General features: G+C 37.9%; 1 protein-coding gene and 1 non-coding gene across 2 annotated transcripts in view; both read right to left on the bottom strand.

The window, feature by feature from the left end:
- Positions 1–82: 82 nt before the first annotated feature.
- On the bottom strand, positions 83–4,290 carry LOC123758950 (uncharacterized). Its single transcript, XR_011230072.1, has 3 exons — positions 4,167–4,290; positions 3,557–3,643; positions 83–1,251 (listed from the first exon to the last, which is right to left on the bottom strand). It is a non-coding gene; the product is annotated as an uncharacterized protein (transcript).
- Positions 4,291–6,865: 2,575 nt separating this feature from the next.
- LOC123758648 (pre-mRNA cleavage complex 2 protein Pcf11) overlaps positions 6,866–17,168 on the bottom strand; it is a 113,992-nt gene continuing 103,689 nt past the window's right edge. The window contains exons 17-21 of the mRNA XM_045743174.2: positions 15,588–15,831; positions 14,184–14,290; positions 13,583–13,708; positions 12,079–12,313; positions 6,866–9,054 (exon numbers count right to left, since the gene is read on the bottom strand). Of these exons, the coding sequence (XP_045599130.2) occupies positions 8,885–9,054; positions 12,079–12,313; positions 13,583–13,708; positions 14,184–14,290; positions 15,588–15,831 (882 nt within the window). The 3' untranslated portion in view covers positions 6,866–8,884. The remainder of the gene's footprint in view (positions 9,055–12,078; positions 12,314–13,582; positions 13,709–14,183; positions 14,291–15,587; positions 15,832–17,168) is intronic.

Here is a 17,168-nt window from a genome sequence, read left to right as displayed (position 1 = left end):
AACTTCACCGATATAATGTGTTTGGAGTAAACCTTATATTGATAAAGAATGTATTTTTGTGCGCCGGGTGAAAATAAATACCTTGTACCATAAGCGATATCACTTTTATTAATTTAAATTATCATCAAATATTTGCAACTGTATGGAACGTTTTGACACTGCGAGTTGTAGCCTATGGTGTGCATGTGCAGGGATGCATGTTAAGCGATCTTAATAACAATTTACTTGTATGCATATTATACTTTAGTATATACACCCGAACATAGTACGTAACTAAAGTATACAAGGTGAGAGAATGCATCTCACAATTATAAATGGTGCACTTAACAACGAAGGATGCTTATCGCCTATGCATCTTAAATAATTAGTAGTTACTTAAGCTACTATTTTAACGATGATGAACATTAAAGAATCCCTTTTAATGTTACCAAAATATCTTAAGCAGACATTAAAAATCAAGACGTGTTCAAATAATTAACCGAAAATTTTGTAAACTTCATTAGAACTCTTCATTGTAAGTTTATTTGAAAAACGCAGCGATTACCATCACCAAAAACACTAATGTTTAACACTAGTAGTCTATTTACAATTATAAATCTTTAGAAACAATAATGAGTGTCTGTTTAAGACATTCCATACTTAAATAATCTAATAGCTTTATATTAACATCCTTCTCTGAACATTGGCTATAACTGCCTATCTGGATTCCTGCATGTTCCAATGTTTCTAAAATACCGAGACAACGAGTTCTATTTAACTCTTTTTAAGTAACATTCATGAGGGAAATCCTAGTAGTTGAAAAGTTATCATTCACATGTTGTTCCTTGTGCCTTGATAGAGCAGCTTTGGTTTTGTACATCAACTGGCATATAGGACACTGGTATGGTACATCCGTGGTGTGATTCTTTATATGTTGAGCTGCATCAATTTTGAGTGCAAAGTCTTGTAGACAAACTGCACATTGGTACGGCTTGGGAATGTATTCCGCCTCGTGACGAGTTGTATGGATAGGCTTCGAACTCTTATCACATTCCAAACACCATCTCGGCTTTTTCTTTAAATGAACACTTTTTATGTGTCTCATTAATGCAGGTTCTGTTGGCAAGTCCATGAAACACTTTGTACACTTGAATGGTTTCTTTCTAGTGTGAATTAGAGAATGCTTTTCTATCTGAGAGTACCTGGCAAAGAGACGAAAACAGATGGAGCACTGATAAGGTTCTCGCAGCGAGACAGATATCCTCGAAGACACTGCAATTAGAACAAAGTTACTTTTAATGAAGCGACTACGAGTCATTTTGAGACATTAACGACTTTCTTTTGCGCCATATTTTATTGAAAAGTTAAAGCTGTATAGATTTCATTGGCATTTAAATGCTTGGAGGCTTTGTATTCTATCTACTCTTAAAGCTATACAACTGGCTGACCCCCCCCCCCCATCCCCTAGAGCGGCCCTTATAGTTACACTGTAGGTTTTCGTTTGCTTGGGCAACCCCCCACCCCCCCCCCCACCCCTCCCGCCTCTACCATTTATGCTGCTTCCGCCAATTTCTGTACATTAATAGAGCATATAAAGCCGATTTGGGTTAATTAGCCAATATATCTCCACTCTGCTAATGTATAGGCAACCCTTTCAGTCACTTCACCTCGCACGCAGATACCAATATTACAAAATAGAGAATCCCCGACACAAACTACATATAGAAAAAAAAAAAAAACTTCCCCCACCCTCTGTTCCTTCCCTAATTGCCCAAAAGAAGGATTGATTGCTTGATGGCTAGAGATTAAGCCACTCAAGAGGTGGCACGGGCATGAATGGCCATTCATGCCCGCGCCATGCAGGAAAACAGCATGTCAAGGATTTGGGAATAATGATGTCCGACGATCTAACGTTAAGGGAGCATAACCAAGCAAATATCGCGTCAGCCAGAAAAATGATCGGATGGATTACGAGAACTTTCAAATCCAGGGATCCCATCACAATGGTTGTACTCTTCAAGTCACTTGTGTTGTCCCGTCTTTAGTACTGCTCAGTACTCACTTCCCCTTTCAGAGCAGGAGAGATTGCTGAAATTGAGGGAATACAGAGAACATATACGGCACGCATAGACGAGATAAAACACCTAAATTATTGGGATCGTCTCAAAGCTCTCCAAATGTACTCACTAGAAAGGAGACTAGAGATATACCAAATAATATACACATGGAAAATACTGGAGGGACAGGTCCCAAATCTACACAGTAAAATAACAACGTACTGGAGTGAACGACATGGAAGAAAATGCAGAATAGAACCAGTGAAGAGCAGAGGTGCCATAGGCACAATCAGAGAACACTGTATGAACATTAGAGGTCCACGGTTGTTCAACGTCCTACTAGCGAATATCAAATATTACAGGAACAACCGTTGACATCTTCAAGAGGAAACTAGATTGTTTCCTTCAAGGAATGCCGGACCAACCGGGCTGTGGTGGGTATGTGGGCCTGCGGGCCACTCCAAGCAACAGCCTGGTGGACCAAACTCTCAAGTCAAGTCTGGCCTCGGGCCGGGCTTGGGGAGTAGAACAACTCCCAGAACATCAACCAGGTATCAACCAACCAGGCCTGTAAGTTGCACACAAGGGCAATCTTTCCTAAATGTACCTGAACGAGGACAACCACCACCTGGGCCCTGTACCCTTCATGCTCCGAGGCTTGGCATGATCTGAGCATGTCCCGGCACTCACTCCTCGCCAGCCTGGCCTCCGCACTCTCCTGCACGCTACAACATCTAGGCAAATTATTTACTACTAAACTAATTCATAGCTTGTTACCGTGTCTTAACCAGGCGAAGAGTTAGGGGTGACATGATAGAGGTTTACAAGTGGATGAATGGACATAACCGGGGGGATATTAATAGGGTATTAAAAGTATCAACACAGGACAGAACACGAAACAATGGATATAAATTGGATAAGTTTAGATTTAGGAAAGACTTGGGTAAATACTGGTTCAGTAACAGGGTTGTTGATTTGTGGAACCAATTGCCGCGTAACATTGTGGAGGTGGGGTCCCTCGATTGTTTCAAGCACGGGTTGGACAAGTATATGAGTGGGATTGGGTGGTTATAGAATAGGAGCTGCCTCGTATGGGCCAAAAGGCCTTCTGCAGTTACCTTTGTTCTTATGTTCTTCTTATGTTCTTACTTTGTTGTCGATAAAAACTGACACCATAGGAAGCAAGACTAATCACTAGTGTCAAGTGTAATATTGGATAATCTACCTTACAAGTTGATAGAAGTATGGTATGCTATTAGTTATTGTATTAAAGATGACCAAACTATTGACTTGAGAATGGTCCAGGACGGACCGAAACGTCGGCATCCCTTCACCTTCTAGTGTGTGGTCTGGGCAACATTTCTGCCACGTTGTGACTCCTCGTCTACATGACCAAACTATTGTGAAAAAAAACTTGGGTGAAATTATCGTCCAGTCTATCAATATTTGTGCAGCAGAAGTTATTCGTAGTTAATGTCTTTAGTAAATCAACAAGTGAAAAGATAAACGAGTATAATTACCGTTAAATGATGAAGATTTCGACAAACTGTAAAGTCCCATTTTGAAGCCTGTCTTGCGGCAAGCTGGTGTTACCCGCCACACAGTACCTGCAACAAGGATACTCTCTACACCCCTGCAACACATAGCATAGGACTTTGTATGTTCAACGAAGCAGACACCTCTGTGTTTGTTGCAGGGGTGTACACCCCTGCAACACCAGCAAACACATCGAGAGGGGTGTGGTTCGTTGAATATACAAAGTCCTATGCTATGTTCAGTACAAAAGTGTATTTGCAGCGAGCACTTGTGGCCTTAGGAGGTTAAGGCCACAGGTGTTAACTTGCACTATCACAGTAAACAGTACCCATGATCTTTCGGCACAGTTTTCCCTGTTATCTTATATCACACCAGATGGTTTGTCAAGTTGGCTTACAGGCGGTCCTATCTAGCAGTTAACTAACTCCGTGTTAGTTAACCGTTGTGGGTTGCATCCTAGGGAAGATCAGAAGCCTAATTTGGGCCATCTTCCTAAGGTTAACACGCTTTTTCTCCCAGACATTAAACTTCACCTGCCATGCCTCTTTCGGTGGTATTTATAGTAACGATGAGAACCATAGTATATATACTGACATACAACAATTAGAAAGTAGAAATCGGTACACAGGGCGAGCAGCACACTGGGTGGTGGGCGAGCGACGACACACTGAGCACTCTGGTACACCTGGCTACCCTTCTCACCTCTTGCTCGTTAACATTACACGGTTTTCCTCTTTAATGTGATGGGAGAGGCATCTAGCTCGGGAAGGAAAAATGGAGACCAATGCAGTGAGACATTATGCATGTTATAAGCAAATGTTTAATGTATATATCACTTATTTTATACTACATATCATGAGGGGCAAATTAGCACCAACACACTGAAGCGGTCGTGCCCCAACCCGTCCTCACACTTGGCTGTTTAATGCAGCGGCCGCCCTCCCCAGACGCATTCATCAATTTTAACATACTTTGTATTAAAAATTGGTTTGTTCTCATATAAATTATTATTATAATACATAAAAATTTTATGTATAGCTAGGCGTAGGTTAGGTTAGGTGTTTAGGTTCTGTTGGCGATTATTTGTGTTTGAAGTACGTGGGTGAAGCATTTATAGATTTGTGACTCGAACAGAGGGCGTGAGCGAAGCACTTGCTCGGGAAGTATTAAGACGTCATCATTTGTGAATCGTTTTTCATCAGACCATCCTCCGAATAGACAGTACGTTTTAATACTAAATGTAATAAATGGGTATATATTGGAGAAGTTTAGATTTAGGAAAGACTTGGGTAAATTGCCGCCCGAAACGCTTTGCGTAATAGTGGCTTTAGGCATTGTATGTACTAGCTCTATCTATAAATCCATCAACTTTGTATCTTACCTTGTATGTATGTACCTTACCTGAATACAAATTTATTTATTTATTTATTTATGAAATACTGGTTCGGTAACAGGGTTGTTGATTTGTGGAACCAATTACCGCGTAACGTGGTGGAGGTGGGGTCCCTCGATTATTTCAAGCGTGGGTTGGACATGTATATGAGTGGGATTGGGTGGTTATAGATAGGAGCTGCCTCGTATTAAAGTCACCCATGACATAAATACTGTTAGATCTAGATGCTCTAGATATTTCATCCCATAGATGCTTTGCTTCCATTCTGTCTAAATTTGGTGGCTATATATAACTCCTATTATAATATTATTTGCTTTTTCGTTTAATTCTATCCAAATAGTTTCTGTGTGTGGCTCAGTTTTGATTCCCTCTTTAAGACTACATTTCAAATTGTCCCTAACATATATGGCTACTCCACCTCCTCGTCTAATATATCTATCTGTGTGAAATAGTTTAAATCCATTTATTTGATATTCAGCTAATAGTTCTCTATTTTCTACATTCATCCACGTTTCGGTAAGTGCAATAATATCTATTTTTCTGCACAGACAAGAGCATTTAATTCGTTTATTTTGTTCCTAAGACTTCTATTCTTAGTGTAATATACCCTAAGTGTATTGTTATTTTGATGCATCATTTTGCCAATTTGTTTCTCCCACAAACACATACTTTTACTACCTCCTTCCTCCCTATCAATTCCCATACCACTATCTACTAACAGTTTAAACCCAAACAAACACCTCTAACCACTGGTTCCAACGAGTTCGCAACAGCAACAACCCCAGCCCTCGATAGATGCACCCCATCACGAGCATACATTTCATTTCTTCCATAGAAGTGTTCCCAGTTATCTATGAAAGATATTGCATTTGATTTGCAATATCTTTCCGGCCGGCAATTGACACCAAGTGCCCTCGACAACCATTCATTTCCAACTCCTGTGTCATTCCATCCTTGACCCTATGGAGGGTCCCACTTACAAAGTGTTGCAAGATCCTAACTTACATGGTAAAATCTTATACCCATCCTAGTTATGAAACTTCTTTTCCTCTAACACTTTTCTTCACAATTTATTGCCCTATTCACAGATGGATCTAAGTCTGCGGACAATGTTGGTTACTCCATTGACTTTCCTGACCAAAGCTAGAATGTGCCACCTGCCCTGGACACTAGCATCATTACCGAGGAACTTTATGCAGTCTTGCATGTACTTCAACTGCTTCTCTGAGGTCAGCGTTCCAAGTTTCATTGTGGTTGACTCTCAGTGCCCTCATGGCATTAGTCATTCAACACAACAGTATGTATCCTGTATACTGGCTGTTTCTTGAGGTTATCTTGAGATGATTTTGGGTCCCAGTCCGGTTTTCAGCGTAGCATCCCGGTCCTCGACCAGGCCTCCTTTTTGTTACACATCCCCAGGAAGCAGCCCATAGCAGCTATCTAACTCCCAGGTACCAATTTACTGCTAGATGAACAGGACCATCAGGGTGAAAGAAACTCTGCCCATTTGTTTCCGCCTCTGCCGGGGATTAAACTTGGAATCTTAGTGCTACAAATCCGGAGCGCTGTCCACTCTGCCGTGAGGCCACTTTTGTTGCTAGCAGATTTTTGCAGGGTTCCCAGCCATATTGGTATTGCCTTCAATAAACATGCAGCTACTGCCACTAAGGAGGCAATTTGCATTTTTCCTATTTCCAAAATAGGCATTCCTTATTCAGAGTAATACTGTCATTCATTCCTCAATCCAAGACTGCTGGTGGGGTCATTGGTCTTCCCAGTTTGGCACCTTCTTTTGATAATTACTCATTAAGCTACAATTTATAGTAACAATGTATAATTTTTCTTTCCTCTTCAGACACAAAATACACAACTAGATCAAAAGTATCAATGAAACTCAAGGTAACCATTTATCCAATTTATTATTTTAACTATAGATATTACAAGAAAACCTTCAAAGCATTTTCACTAATAATCACAAACATTTTCTGTTGAGAACAATACATTATTACACTTGCTATAATAATTTTATTTTGCTTCCTTAGGAATACCACAAAATGAAACAAAAACAAGTATTTTTGTATTTTAATGTTACTTCGATAAATATGAATTAAACAAATATCACTTGCTAAAACTAATAGATATGACCTATATACAGCTATTTTTCTAAGGGTGAAATGAAGGAAAGAAACTTAGGAAAATATAATTTATTTTACAATTTACAAATGTACAAAACTATATATATATATACTCTATGTATATAATATAAAAATGAAAAACTATATTCACAACAATTGAGCCTGCATGCAGAACTCTGCCATGTTAAGCCACTAGGCAGGGCTGGTGCCTGCCTCAATCATATCACTACATGGTAACCATTGTATATTGTTGAGAGCCTAAACCCAGCCTACACATTGAGTACAGTACTTCTTTTTTTATTTCAAGATGCAAGATGAACTAATTTCTTTGCAAAGCTTCACATCTTAACAGACACCACTGCTTTGTGGCATGCTAACATGTTGCATAATGGCACATTCTTATCTGGTATTAAGATTGGAAAATATACATTGTGAAATAACATAGGACTAGACTTCATCTTTTTTACACACGCAAACCTAACAAACATCCACATAACATTTGGAAGAATGGTGAACGTCAATACTTTGCACAGCCAGAATCGTAGAAACGAATGTGTTGACCACATTCATTTAACAATGGACATGGTATGGTCATTTAAATTATCATTCACCCACCTACACCCAAAACTCATCTTTCGAGGCACAGATATTTCTACTACAGAGGCTGACAATTTTCTTTTTGCATTAGAGGCACTTCATTCAACACAATGGACACATGACAGCCGACAAACTCTCCCATCATACAATCATAACACTCATAAAAATATATGCCACCAGAGTAGACACACGTAGTACAGATTGAGCATTAATGAGCCGTACCCTTGTACATATATACTTTAAATTTCGTGATTTACACACATACTGTATATTTTATATTCAATAACTTACGGCAGCCAAAGTAAAAATGTCACTATACATCAGTAGAGTGAAAACTGCATGAATTTGGTAAAGGCAAAAAGATTTTGTCGAAATTTTCTGTCGAGCCAGTACACAAACTGTCGACTTCTTAAGAAATACATAACCAAAATCATCAAGAACATTATGGAGAAGCATCTATATTAATGTCAATGATATTTCCCTGCATGATCAATATAAAATATTTTTTTTTCAGTAATGAAGTACAGTACCTCAATTTAATATGTTCAGAAAAGATAACATCATTCCAAAAATGAATTAACCAGGATTAAATTGTTTGAATGTTAAGAAATCAATTTATTTTAAAATTTGCATCACAAATATTCCAACCGAGATGTAAATCACTGGTAATCCCAAACTAAAAAGTATAAAAAAAAATATTTACTGTAAATAGAAGTGATTGAAAATAGAGAACTTTACTCTAAGAAGAGGAATTTTAAATAAAATGAAAAATAATAAGCATTGCTGTACGACTAATACCTGCAGATTGTGACTCGGGAAGGAAGAATACGAGCTTGAAATTTGGTGCAGAATAACCCTCAGCACCAAGACTTTTTCATCCATTTTGAAAATAAAACTTTGACGTCTCATCACAACTCAACACACACACAAATAATGAGAATCTAGTTTAGAATGCCCATCATCTGGGAACTCAACAACTGTTTTAATCCACAGTGCACATTACACCTTAAATACACACTGCACTATTATACTTTTTTATAGTACAAGCAACAATTTCCTAGTGCTTCCAGATGAGCTAAAAACATCAAATTGTGAGAAATGTCAATTAACACACGTCATAATAAAATGCATTGTTCATTCAATCACAATTTAGAATGGGGTTTCATCGGCATAATTATTAATGAAGTTTACATAATTGAGCACAGCCCAGACAACTCCACACCACGTCCTACTGATGGCTGTTCTATCAATTCAACATCTTTGAAAGACGGCTTCAGCTCGTAGTCTACTGTGAATGGTGGCGGTACAAATTCTTCTATGTCTTCCTCAATGCTACTGGAATTAAGTAAGCTGTGATCTGAAAAGTAAAGTACAATTTTAGTTTATGAATAATTAGCAAGTTTAATTTTATTAATCAACCTCCTGACTAAATATAATCCCTGAGCTTGCTTCAGGGTACAGTATTTTCCAAAATATTGTGCATCAGATTATTTTGACAACTGAAATAATTACTAAAGAGTTTGACATTTACCAATCAGCTGTTACTGGCTTGTAATTAACAACAAATAGGGAATGATCATATATTATTACCCCCCAATTTCCCACTTTTACAAGGTGGCGAGATATTTGAAGACGATAGGACCAGAAAAAGAAATTATTTCTATAATTTCTGTCTGTAACACACAATTCTTTATGTTTGACGTTTTACATTGTCTCAGCCACACACGTCTGCAAGCTGCCACTCATTCATGCTGACATCTACCTCCATCTATTCATAATCTTTTTATAACTATGGTTCTCACTGTACTAGCCAATTATTCTACTTTCAATTTCTATTACAAAATCCCTCTTATCAACCCCACATCTCAGGGTTGTAGACAGACTGAACACTTTCAACATTCGTAATTCACAGTTCCATTTCTCTCTCTACCATTAGAACTTTTACTGTTGTGTCTACTTTCATTTTTATCACACCTCGCCACAATTTCACTCTTGTCTATGCATATAACTTATCTCACTTCGATAAAGGAATTATCATCTGCACACATCAAATTTGACATGCTCCAAATGCTCTTACTAGGCCTATACATTTTGTTTACCGCTCACTAGCCTTGACCTCCCTCATGATCCTATCCATGTACAATATATACCAAATAACCAGAGTAACATTGCATAGCCCTGGTGTACATTTGCATTATTATCAATATAGTCACTACACTATAAGCTCTTGTACAGTACATACAAACTTTTGACAGCACTTAAAATTTGGCTAACTTGATACTCATCACTCTCCAAAGTTCTCCTCACTTGATTAAATGCCTTTTCAGTCCATCCTCTCCTTTTGGTAGTATAGTACTTATAGTAGTGATGAGGACCATAGTACAGTATATATACCAACGTACACCAAAATTAGAAATTAGAAATCTGAACTATTGAGTTACTATAACCAGAAACCAGAAAATATACATATATCCTTTAGTACAGTACTTCCAACAGAGAATCACTTGAGCTTTTAAACTACTGGGATTGCCTGATAGCACTGAAAGTGTACACCTTGGAGTGGAGATAAGATATACCGTAAATGTACACATGAATATTATGGGAAGGTCAGGTTCTAACAGTGCACAATAAAATTATATAGTTCTGGAGCACAGCGTACACAGAAACGATAAAATATCTAAATTACTGGAACTGTCTCAAAGCCCTTAAAACGTAATCTCTGGAAAAGAGATGGGAAAGGTATCAAATAACATATACATGGAAGATACTTGAAATCCAGGTCCCAAATTTGTACAGTAGAACAACAACATACTGGAGCAAAAGGTATGGAAGGAAATGCAGAATAGAACCAGTGAGGAGTAGAGTTGCCATAGGCACAATCAGAGAACACTGTCTGAACATCAGAGGTGCACAGCTGTTCAACACCCTCCCAACAAGCATTAGAAATATTGCTAGAACAAAGGTGGATGTATTCTAGAGGCACTTGGACAGGGTCTTGCAGGAAGTGCCAGACCAACCAGGCCGTAGTGGATATGTGGGCCTGCAGGCCACTCCCAGCAACAGAAGTGGACCAAGTTATCACAAGTTGAGCCTGGCCTAAGGCCGTGCTCAGTGAGTAGAACTCTCGAAACTCTCTCCAGGTAGTAAAGAGATACAGAAGGAAATAATAAATACAGTAAACCCAATAAAATGTAGGGTGCCATTAGTACAAGTGGATATGATGGCCGAGTGGGTCTGAGCGTTACGAGGACAACCTCACAGCCCAGAAAATCACCAGAAATTTTAGGCTGAGCAGAAATTTTGCTGAAATTTTCTACATATATTTTCCATCTAATAATTCACATCAACTAATACAATTATTCTATATTTTCTGAATAACATACCAATTGCATTTTTTAAGCTACCCTAATATGACTTTATATTCATGCCTTCTCCAGATTTTACTAACACTCGCTCCTCTCCTCATGATTTACAAACATGCATAAGCATTACAATCACCTTCTGTAGTTGAGTGTTCAATAACCCAGTGCACAATATATAGGAAAACAGATCTCCAACACTATAATAAGACAGATGAAAATATGCAGTATCTATGCAGGTTGGCAATATAGAAGCACTTCAATCACCTTTTGTGGTTGAGAGCTCCATAACTTACTACACTGTAAATTGTCTAACAGTTCTCTAACTCTGCCCTGTAGACACCAGAAGAAAATGTATATATGATGAATCCACCTCAAGGCTGTTGACCAGACCACACACTAGAAGGTGAAGGGACGACGACGTTTCGGTCCGTCCTGGACCATTCTCAAGTTGAATCGACTTGAGAATGGTCCAGGACGGACCGAAACGTCGTCGTTCCTTCACCTTCTAGTTTGTGGTCTGGTCAACATACTTTAGCCACGTTATTGTGACTCATCGCCTGCACCTCAAGGCTCCTACTGATTTTCTCATATATACTGCTGGTTACCATTGTAAATGAACAACCGCATCAGTGGTAGAAACTAACAAATAACTAACAAATATATATACATATATAACTAACAATAATGTAGCTCCAAAATATACTAACACTCACTCACTTCTCTCCATAATTTATCAACATTAACTTCCCTATTATATGATTTACAAACAACTATTCCCAAGCTAGTTATATATAATATCTATAATCCAAAATATAGGTATAAAACAAGCTAGAACAATTCACAGCTGTACTTGACAACAATCAATAGCTATACCTAAACAATAATCCACAGTTGTACCCCAACAACAATCAATGCCTCTACCCTAACAATAATCCACAGCTATACCCTATGAACAGTCTACAGCTGTACCCAAACAACATTTTACAGCTGTACCCAAACAATACAAATATATAACTTACCAAGTTTTTTATTTTCGCTACTATTTTCATTATTATTTAAATTGTTGTTATTGTTGTTGGTGCTGCTGTTACTTAGACTTGGCTTGGACATGTTAAATTTAATCTTTGTGACAGTGGGGTTTGTATGGGATGTGCCCGAGTTGGACAGCTCTGTGTTCCCGTCAATGGAACTGGCAATGTCTGTTTCCGCTGCATTAACCGGCACAATCGTTGGTTCAACCATCTCTTCGTTGCTCTGCAGAAACAAACAAGCAATGATTTAAATGATAACATTTACTCAGGCTTTCATCTTTTAATGCATTTGTCTTATAGTGAATCAATTTCAAGATGGTTTACGAAAACTATCGAGATCACACACAAATTCACTAAACAAATTCCTGCATATGAAATTATATAAAATGTAAAAATAAACTATAAGCAAATGAAGATAATACAAAGCTCTAAAGCACCATAAATAGTTCATTGTACTTAATTAATAATTGATTACACTTAATTACTTTAATTATAATATTTTCCCTTGACTTAAAACCCAGAGGTGAGAATGCCCATTGCTGGAGTTAGAGCTTTCTACCTGAAGGGAACTTATGAAAACTTGAAATAAAGGTCACAGTATTAAAAAGCTTCAAGCCAGGACACTACAGGGATCAGTCTCAAGCACTATCTCAGCAATCATTACCTGACTTAAAAACTGACCTCACGGTGCTAAAGCACCTCAAGAAGTCTATTCATATCTTGGATTTGTAGTGAAGCATAAGCATACTCCCTCTAATGAGTATACACCGGCACTCACACAAGAAAACAATGAAAACAAATTCACTGATATACCTAAACCCAAGTTTTGATCTGATTTATTATAACCATCTCAACAACCACTGGTAAGGTCTTCCATTTTAATCTTACAGCTTCTACCCATATTGGAATACCTAAACTTGGCCTTAACCTTCTTACACCTATAAATACTTTAAAACTGATATGGTCCAAATCCCTTGCATTCACTCTCCCTGCTTAAATACATCTAACACTGATAGAAATTTGAGTCACTATAGCTTTTAAAATCTGTTAAACATAATGCCAACAACACCTATACTTTCTCTTCACCTCTCTTGTCCATGTACCACCCGGCTATCAACACCACAATACTGCAAAATGCTCGACCTTAACCTCATCATAATTACCTGTAACTAAATCTGTCCTATAATACCACAGACACCAATCTTCTCCCCAATACAGTACCAGTTTTTGAGCATTACATCTACCCCCCCAATCACAACCATAACATGCACCCAATCTTATCAAATATAATCAAATTTGGATTTGATCACTAAAATCCCAGATCAAGCTGTAGCCTATTCCCAAACTGTCACCTCCAAAGCTTATATCAATTCCTAGTTTATAATCATTCTATAAATTCTATCTTCTATATTCTATATTCCTACTCCTGAATATTATATATATTCCTAGACCATAATCAATCAAGTGCATGTCAAGGGCTCCATCTATTAACCTCATTGGGCAAAATGCTGGAATCATCTTCGTCCTCAGGTGATCTGGAAATGAGATCGGCTTCGTTGCATTCGGCAGGTTCCTGTTTCACCTCCTGCTTGATCATCATACCCACTGGGAGAGACTGCTGGAGAACAGGGAAGCATGTGCTCAATGGGCTATGACAAAATTGATTGGATGGGACATATAGGCAAACTACCAAGCAACTAAACAAAATATTCTTAGGGATAAAAATTAAACTAGGTAGAAATAAAGCTGATAAATGAGATACGATACTACAACAAAATATTCAGGGATAAAGGAATGATGGCTGCTTATAATTTTCAGAATAAACACTAAACATTGGTATTATCTACTAATATACAGTATATGATTTCATAAAATGCAACTCAAACTTGACCACGAGGTAAAATGAGATAGTATCTAGTCTTTGTAAATAAAACCAAAAGGAAAACTTGCAAATGTATCCTCAGTTTTGGGTATAGCAAAAATTGCTGAATAAAATTTTGTTAGTGTCCGTATTTCTATTCCAAAACCCAATACCATTCAATATGACTTAAGATAGCCTCAGTTATCGGCCCCACACAGCTTTCCTTTCTTACCGATGAATTTCCACCATCGAGATCAATTTCTTCAACTTCCATTGGCTCCTCTTTGATGCGAAGAGCTGACTTAGACTCCAGGGACATCTCCTCTAGTTTCTCCGTCACTAGAAATACACACAGTAAAAATATAATTCAACTACATCCATTCAGTTACAGATAATAAAATCCTTTTACAACAATTAATATTGTATGTAACTAAAACCTTATTAGCCCTCCAATGGGAAAAATTCCCTTCAGATACTCAACTATGGAATCTAAAAGCTAAGAAATATTATACTTTAAATTTTAATTTTATTTCAAAAACCATGTTTTCTCCTGGACATGAGAGCACATCCAGTTTGATCCTGAACAATACCTTCCATAACACAAGGGCACAACCACAGTTAACATATAATTTAGAAAAAACTGTCTCTTCCTTACATTATGGGACAAATATGTTAAGTGTTTACCTGGATTGTACCTATACCTGGATGGGGTTCTAGGAGTTCTTCCACTCCCCAAGTCTGGCCAGGAGCCAGGATTGATTTGTGAGAGCTTGGTCCAACAGGCTGTTGCTTGGAGGCCCACATAGGCCCACATATCAACCACAGCCCGGTTGACCCAGCACTTCTTGAAGAAAACTATCTAGTTTTCGCTTGAAGATGTCCACGGTTGCTCCGGTAATAGTTCTTATACTGTAATCACTGGGATGATGAACAACCGTGGACCTCTGATGTTTATACAGCGTTCTCTGATTGTGCCTATGGAACCTCTGCTCTTCTACATTTCCTCCATATCATTCATTCCATTACGTTATTTTACTGTATAGATTTGGGACCTGGCCCTCCAGTATTTACCATGTGTATATTATTTGATACCTCTCTCATCTCCTTTCTAGTGAGTACATTTGGAGAGCTTTGAGATGATCAAAATAGTTTAGGTGCTTTATCATACTTATGTATGCTGTATATGTTCTCTGTATTCCCTCTAACCCTGCTCAGAAGGTGGAAGTGAGTATCGAGCAGTACTCAAAACAAAACAGCACAACTTATTTGAACAGTACATACAACCATCATGATCAAATCCCTGGATTTGAATAGTACATACAACCATTATGATCGGATCCCTGGATTTGAAGGTTCTCATAATCCATTCTATAATTTTTCTGCTTGATATTATATTTGCTTGGTAATGCTCCCTAAATGTTAGGTTATCAGACATCATTATTCCCAAATCCTTTACATGCTGCTTTCCTTTTATGGGCAGATTTGATTGTATTTTGTACCCTGTATTTTGCTTAAGGTTCTCATACCTAACTGTTCCTAGATGAAGCACAATTTAGCTCTTGGTCCACACCTCATAGCTAGTGTGCTTTAATATTTAGTAAACCAAAAACTAAATAAAGTAGAAGCAGTGACATACCTGAACCTTGACTATCCACTGGTACCTCCTCACTCCCTTTGTCGGCTCCTTTCTCTGGTGCTTGGTCTGAATCCTCCTTGTCCTCTTTATTCTTCTCAGCCCCATCTTCTTTATCCTCTTCTCCTTTTTCCTTTTCACCATCTTCTTTCTCCTCCTCTGCCTTTTCCTTCTCTGCTGCTTCCTTCTCAGCTGCTTCCTTCTCTGCTGCTTCTTTCTCAGCTGCTTCCTTCTCTGCTGCTTCAGCCTAAGTAAATAGATAATATATCAGATGTAAGCCAAACACTAATTTTATAACTTCATATTTCATGAGATCTTGTTTACATAAATTTCTATACCAATAACAATTATTTTTGAGTACAAATACAAGCATTACTTGGATGCAAAGTCAATGGCATGGCATTTATGGATAACAGTTGTGAATACGACAGTCGGTAAATTATAATATCCAAGTGAGACAACTTGAAACCTTACTGCAATCTATGAACTAAGGATCAGGTAAAACTAGAAACCAATATTTCTCACCTTCTATTTTTTTAAATGGATGCCAATGCAAAAGAAATTCCATTTATCAGTACAATACACATTAAACAAATTACATGAAAGTAGTGTACTCAATGACTCACGATAGTGGATAAAGGACTTATAAGTAGTACGACTTATATATAAACAACAACCACAATACCAGTGACCAAGTAACACAATCGGGAAGAAAAGGGCAAGAAGCATCATGGTGAAATCCACATAATAATAATAATAATAATAATAATAATAATAATAATAATAATAATAATAATAATAATAATAATAATATAGAGAAATCACATTATCGTGATATATCAATGAGAAAATTCTCAAGAACCGTGAAGAAGATTCGAACCCATGTTCCCAGATGCACACTCTAGACGATTGCGCCACGACACGGTAAAAAAAATTGCAACCTGGGGTACTACTGCACCCTCGTGGATTCCTGCGGCTTCTATTGAAGCCGAACCAAGGTTTCACACACCTTCCCCCGTGCACTTTCGCTCTGTCAGAGTGCAAGTCTAGAGCGTGCATCTGGGAACACCCAGCGCATAGGTTCGAATCCTCATCACGGCTCCTGTGGATTTTCTCAATAATAATAATAATAAATAATAATAATAATAACTATTTATTTGTTGACCAGACCACACACACTAGGAAGTGAAGAGACGACAATGTGACGTTTCGGTCCGTTCTAGACCATTCTCAAGTCGATTGTGAGAATGACTTGTGACTTGAGAATGGTCCAAGACGGACCAAAACATCATGTCGTTATCCCTTCACTTTCTAGTGTGGGGTCTGACCAACATACTTCAGCCACGTTATTGTGACTCATTGCCAACTATTTATTTGTATAAAAAAAAAAAAAAAAAAAAATACCAATTATGTTATAATGATTACCACGTACTGTACAGGAAGATATTAATTTAAGTGGTTCACAGGAATATCAGCATGATGCCACCACCATTGACCACTTTCCGTCCACGAAGCATAATACTACTACAACACACTAAGTCATGTGAATATTGTTTTAAGACATAAAAACAAAATCACGATCGA

The sequence above is a fragment of the Procambarus clarkii genome, chromosome 31 (genome assembly GCF_040958095.1).
Source record: "Procambarus clarkii isolate CNS0578487 chromosome 31, FALCON_Pclarkii_2.0, whole genome shotgun sequence".
NCBI lineage: Eukaryota > Metazoa > Arthropoda > Malacostraca > Decapoda > Cambaridae > Procambarus > Procambarus clarkii.
The sequence above is the reverse complement of the archived record's forward strand: the minus strand, read 5'-3'. Positions and strand labels throughout refer to the sequence as shown.